At 40.2% G+C, this 6,833-nt stretch overlaps 1 protein-coding gene across 1 annotated transcript; it reads left to right on the top strand.

Moving 5' to 3' along the window:
- Positions 1 to 218: 218 nt before the first annotated feature.
- Positions 219 to 2,230, top strand: LOC111976083 (SRY-box transcription factor 14). Its single transcript, XM_024004819.2, has one exon. It carries the CDS (start codon positions 670 to 672, stop codon positions 1,375 to 1,377), a length of 708 nt encoding a protein of 235 aa, XP_023860587.1. The 5' UTR covers positions 219 to 669; the 3' UTR covers positions 1,378 to 2,230.
- The last annotated feature ends 4,603 nt before the right edge of the window (positions 2,231 to 6,833 follow it).

Raw genomic sequence — 6,833 nt, 5'->3', positions numbered from 1 at the left:
ATTAACAGGAGTCAGGTTTTATTGCTAAAAGGTTGAAGGTGTATGTTTGTAACGTTTCAACTAAATGGATTCTGGGAGGGAAAGAGTATCCCCCTTTTTCCTCCCCAATCTTTGTTTATGTAGTAATATACATATTTTCGTAAAGGTATTATGCCGGTCTCTGTGTGCTGATTGGGTGCTCAGGTTGGCGAGTGAACGCCCTGTGATTATGTCAGATGCGTGCAGACCAAACCAGCCCAGCCTTTGAACTTCACCGCTTTTGGCTCTCATTCACGCGCTTCCCCTCATTTCCAAACCAGGTGCTTTGCAAGGCGGGAAATCTCTAAGAAAAAACACAACACTTGATGACTCTTCGACCGCGGAACTTTGCTTTCACCTCGGTGGATTTTCATGCGTGTTGCTGTTTTCCACCTTATAGCCTACCTACCACGGTTTTTTGAAAAAGAAAGTATACATAGCTGGACTTAGCGAACGATTTCTTAACTCCGGAGAAATTGGACAGTGTGGATTTTTATTGATGCTGTTTTCCGACTTCGTCTCAAGCATTCGAGAACTGGCATGATCTGTGTCTGCCAGCAAGACAGGTGAATATTATTTTTTCCCTCGGTTGGTTTTTAGAACTTTTTCCACGTTACTTTTAATTGGGGATAAAAGGCACACTCTTTAAAAATGTCAAAGCCCGTAGATCATATCAAGAGGCCAATGAATGCGTTCATGGTCTGGTCCCGCGGCCAGAGGAGGAAAATGGCACAAGAGAATCCCAAAATGCATAACTCAGAAATCAGCAAAAGACTTGGCGCGGAGTGGAAGCTGCTCTCTGAATCCGAAAAGCGTCCTTACATCGACGAAGCGAAGAGGCTGCGAGCACAGCACATGAAAGAACATCCAGACTATAAATACAGACCCAGACGCAAACCCAAGAATCTACTGAAGAAGGACAGGTATGTGTTCCCTTTGCCTTACCTTGGGGACACGGATCACTTGAAAGGACTCTCAGCCTCGGACTCTCTGTTGAGCGCATCAGAGAAAGTCAGGGCATTCATGCCCCCGACCTCGGTACCTTACTCGTTCCTCGACCCGAGCCAGTTCACCTCCAGCGCTATCCAGAAGATGACAGAGATGCCCCACACCATGACCACCAGCAGTTTGGGTTACGGCTCGTTGGGATACCAGAACGGCGCGTTCGGCAGTTTGGGTTGCCCCAGCCAGCACACCCACACCCACCCATCGCCCACAAACCCGGGGTACGTGGTTCCGTGTAACTGTACCGCCTGGTCGGCGTCGAGTTTACAGCCCCCGGTTGCCTACATACTTTTTCCAGGTATGACCAAGAGTGGGATAGACCCATATTCATCAACACATGCCACTGCTATGTAACGCGCCAGACAGACTGACTGACTTTCTGTTTAAACAAGTAACAGCAATGCATGTATAGGTTATATGGACAGAACAGTTCGCCCCCCCCCCCCAAAAAAAGAGAAATGACAAGTATAAAGGCCCGTGGACTTAAGAGCGAAACGGGCGAAAACTTTTCACGAGATCTGAACAAGACGTTGGTTCCTGACCTCGTCGTGGAACTGGGACGGAACTATGTACGGCAGGTGCCCTGTGAACTGTAAGAATTAGTGTAAATGTTATAACGTTTATTAATGGCTACCGGAAAAGGAGGCCTTTAACTTTATTTATTATGTACATCTTGATGCTATGATAATTTTGTTTTAATTATTATTGATATGATTATGATAATCTTATTTTTCCAAATTTGGCTTGCACAAATTTACGATAGCCTTCTTGTTTCCTGTATAATGTGTTGCATTTTGGCACTCTGAATTTCAGCTGGTATGATAGGGTCAAAATTAAGGACCTCTGAGTTAATAAATATACGGGTTATATTGTTTCTATGGACCGAACTGGTACATAACTAGACAGTCTATTTAAAATAACAAATGAAAAAATCCTTATAATTTAATAATGTTTCATTTTCAATTTTTTTCCTGTGGTTCAGTGCTAATAGTCACACGTCATTTTTGTTTTTGTTTTTGAGGAATAACTTCTTATTTGAAGTTATAAGCAGTTAATGTTGTATTTTTTAATGTAAAACCTGTCATGTTATGGTAAGGAAAATGTATCTTGAAGGGGTGATACCTCGGTTCTTTGTTCATCTGCCGAGCTAAGACTTTTTGAATAAAGGACAATCTGTCTTAGAAAATATTAAATTCCTGTATGGTTATATTGCAGTAGCGTGTCATTGGAAGGTGCAGCACAACCCGGTCTGGTTGAGTTAACCCGGTCTGGTTGAGTTAACCCGGTCTGGTTGAGTTAACCCGGTCTGGTTGAGTTAACCCAATGTGTCAATGTGGTAGGCATCAGAGGACAACAACACATTTAAGAATAATATTTATCAAAATATTTTTGGAATATTAATACTATATTCAATTTGTTATTTGACCAACCTCAATATATATATATATTTTTTAAATGGTGGTTTAGCCATTTGACCTATATCATTACATTGTATTACCCTACACCCAGGCTGCGAGCCATAGCAAATAAGACAGTACATGTGCATGTATGGGTCATTTTTGGGGGGGGATTAATTACAATGGATTTCACTACAGTTATACCTACTGCAAATAGAAGATTCGGCAAAAAAAAAAAAAAACAGATGAGGAAACAAAGCATACTACCTTCAGCATACTCTCCTAATGATCATTATCGCTCTAATCAGCGTCGTTTGATTGAGGTGACGTTTCTTGCGCGTAGCAGCTGGCCATCTGGAACGAATGAGGAGATGTGAGATAGTGCTGACAACGCGTGGCGTTTAGGCCTACTCTTTAGGGACCAATAGAAGAATTCAACGATAAACGATTAAACGTAGCCTAGACCTTTAGGCAAACAGAAGGCAAGTCCGCGTTACAGAAACCATAAACTAGGGATAGCCTGTTCATTGAAATGTATACGTATAGTTAAAATCACTTAATAAATTATTAATTGTTTAGCAATACAATTTACAATATTTTGCAACAAGAAAAACACTATCAATAATGACAACAACAAAACAACAATAACAAAACAAATGATTAGGCCTCTAAATAAAAGCAAGCAGAGGCCTATAGGCGGGCTAGGTTCAAGTTTGAAATATTTTGTGAAATAATCAGTGATCTAATTTTGGCCTTGTGAAATCACCAGTCTACAACCAGCCTCTATTGGGCTCTATTGCAGTAACCAGGCTATAATCAGTCTCTAACGGGCTCTATTGCAGTAACCAGGCTATAATCAGTCTCTAACGGGCTCTATAGCACTAACCAGGCTATAATCAGTCTATATTGGGCTCTATAGCACTAACCAGGCTATAATCAGTCTCTATCGGGCTCTATCGCAGTAAGCAGGCTATAATCAGTCTCTATCGGGTTCTATAGCAGTAGCATGACAGTATTGGCTCATCCTGATGTAGGATAGCTTTAACTCGGACTGACTGGCCTGTCACTTCCAATAGTGTTGCTAATATGTTGCCATCAAAGCTCATATTGCCAAACGCGTTGCTCAACACGTAGGCTTTTTCAGTCCGCCTCTAGCCACAGCCCTAACATTATGGCTGATGTTATTATCACAGCTATACACAAATTACTAGGTTATATTACCTGTTTAGAATTACAGAGATAGTAGCCTGACATATTATCTTATGCCTTTATTAGTATGTCAGAATTGGATCCTTATTGAAATCCTGACCGATGTATTTGTATGTTGCTGTCAAGCTGTCAAACTTATTTAATTCAACTTTCAATGTAATAGCTTCTGCACTTTTAGGTGCGGTGCCTGCGTTCTAAACAGGTTACAAACATGTTCTCTGCGTTAAGGTGTTGAGGTACTCTTTAGTGACACTGAAATGAACCGACAGAATAGTCTTTGATGTTCCGACTGAGCGGAGAGGATGAGGCCTCCCTTCAGGGATTCCGCTCGTCAGACCTGTTTGACTGACTTGCTAAAGCACATCGAGAAGGTGTTCCGTTTTAATTTAAACAAAAATAAAGAACGCACATTTAATAGAACAACAGGCTAAAATGTTGAACATACTTTATGGGATAATATTATAGGCTACAGATTTAAATGGACAAATATGACTCAAGTCTCAAGAGCACTGATATGTTCCGGATCTGACACATTCATCACATTAATTTAGGCCTACCCCTAAAACTGTTTTACACTGTACCCGAGGTTTTAACATTAGGCTAGCTGTTATGGGTAAAGAAGTGTTTGTTATGTTTTGATTTTACATAAACAAACAAATCTCAATCCTCAATTGCAACATCGTCGTGTGTGTGTGTGCGTATGTGTGTGTGTGTGTGTGTGTGTGTGTGTGTGTGTGTNTGTGTGTGTGTGTGTGTGTGTGTGTGTGTGTGTGTGTGTGTGTGTGTGTGTGTGTGTTCTCCAAATTCATAGGGCTATTTCATTCGCTCACCCCTGATGTGATTTAATTTTGCTTCATTACACATATCCATTATTCTCGGAGTGCATATGAAATTCAAAGAAAGATTAGAGAATATGATCACTTTTTGATGCCAAAACACATCGTATCATCAGCTTTACATGTTGTAGCTAAACATGTAGCAACTTGCTATGACAAAACAGAGCTCCAACTGCTGCAATTACCGTTGAAACGTCTGATAGAATATAATCTTGCGGCGGACGCAAAGATTTAGTATTTTGTTTCTAATTGAAAAATGTGTCTGACATTTAGCAATTGTTCTAATTTGGACTCAAAAGGAAACAAGCTTTCAAAAGAATTGGGCTGAGACTCCAAGCAAACCGAGGATTGGAATTCTACTCCTGCCTATTGTCGCAGGGCTAGGGAATAGGATTCTACTCCTGCCTATTGTCGCAGGACTAGGAAATAGGATTTGCACACCGAGGTGTAATAACATTACTGCATTAATTAACATTTTCATTTCACATCCAGATTGTTTACTTATCTGCCAGGAACATATGCTGGGAGAAGTTAAGATTCACGATTCTGCACTATTGCCCAAGGTGCAATTCAATATAGGGGGGGGGGGGCAGCTTCAGATTTTTATGACAGTCTTAGCTCTTATCAGGCGCTGTAAATGAGGGTGATACTTCATTGAACCGAATATGAAGTTTAACATCAAGCCACCCTAAAGCATGCATATTCAACTTTGAAATTGGACAATTATAATTACTTTCAGGAGCACTTAAATAAAAGAGGGCTATGATGTGTATTTTTTTCTGTATTATGATGTATTTGGTCTTGTAATAATTCTATAACTCGAGTGAATCAGAGTTACTTAATTCGACTGTGATATTTAGGTTACCTTAATTGTTTGACTTGGAAAAAAGGAAAAAAATACGTTGTGCTGATAATTTAAAGGTAATTTCCTATTGAGCCAACATCTGCAGCGTTTACCGTGAATACATAATCCGCTAACGCGGGAACATTGCCTTTAAATTTCAATCAGGCTGTAACAATGAATTTCCGCGATACGGATTGAATAGAGCTCTTAATTTAGGCAAATATCTTCACATTTATACATTACCTGTTTGTATATATTTTTTTTTTTTGTATTGTAAAAAAAAATTAAGCATGACTCTAAGTCAGTTAATAATAAACTGAAACGTATTTAGTAAAAGTGGAGAGATGCAGCGCGTGCGCAATTAGAAGTTAATTCATGACCTCTTCATGGCAATTAATCAAACTGTGATCATCGCGCGCTGCTTTACCCAGGCTGGTGAAATGTCCCTGTCTGTTTCCGTACACAGAGCGTTATTCACCGCCTCAAAACAACTCAAATAGAGGGGGAAATTATGATTTGAAATTATAGAGGCCCTAAATCTCTTTTAAACTCATCCTCTAGACGTTTTTATTCGAGCACAACAGAGAGCTCTGGTGCTTCCAGAGATGAATTAAATCTGCCTTATCTCTCCGAGACTCATTTCAGCGCTAGATCAGAGAAAAAGAGAGGATAATTGTTCTTTATTTTATTTTATTAAATCCGGCAGCCAAGCGCTTTCAGGTCATTTATATGCTTCATTTAGTGATAAAAGTCGACGAGGAGGGACACAAGGCGGCTTTCTTTCCTCAAACACTTAAGAACGAAAATATAAAACACAGGAAACAGAAGTCGTGTGGGACATGACACTTTTAATTGAATGCCATGGGTCATTTGTTTTACTGACTTATAATGTCACCCTGACATCATCAGGCTCTGGAGTATCTCACTCTGCATCTTGCTAGGCTCATTTTCCATCTCATTGAGACAGAAATCAGAGGATTTCGTTGGAACGTCACTCTTAAGTGTTAACCAACACCAGGCTATTAGCATAGCTACAGCTCCCGCGATACACCGGTTTATATTAGGATGATGATGATGATGGTGATGAGGAAGGTGTGAGACGATGATGATTCCTTCCATATTGACAAATATTCGTTTTCCATGTCAGGAATTCATCACATTATTATTTTTTTGCGTTGGAGGGAAATGTTGGGGAATGGTTAAGGAAATAGGCTAGAATATTAACTATCTATACCTATTGTGTCTGAAACACCAAAAAGCCTCATTGCACCCCCCCATATCATCATTGCTAAACCCCCGTTTATCATCATTGCTAAACCCCCGTATATCTCAAATTGGATCTGGGTTAGAAGAAAAGTAAACCGCAGTTCAGTTGTTTGAAGACCCGCGCTTTGAATTTGGGGGTCCCTGAATTCTCATTTGAAAGAAATGAAATGGTGAACGAGCTGATAACAGGACAGGGAAGGGAGGGATGAACTGAGAGAAAGAGAAGAGAGGGAAGAGACAGAGAATCATGCCACGGCT

This window comes from Salvelinus sp. IW2-2015, linkage group LG16, assembly GCF_002910315.2.
Source record: "Salvelinus sp. IW2-2015 linkage group LG16, ASM291031v2, whole genome shotgun sequence".
Lineage (NCBI taxonomy): Eukaryota > Metazoa > Chordata > Actinopteri > Salmoniformes > Salmonidae > Salvelinus > Salvelinus sp. IW2-2015.
This window is presented reverse-complemented; position numbering and strand designations above follow the sequence as displayed.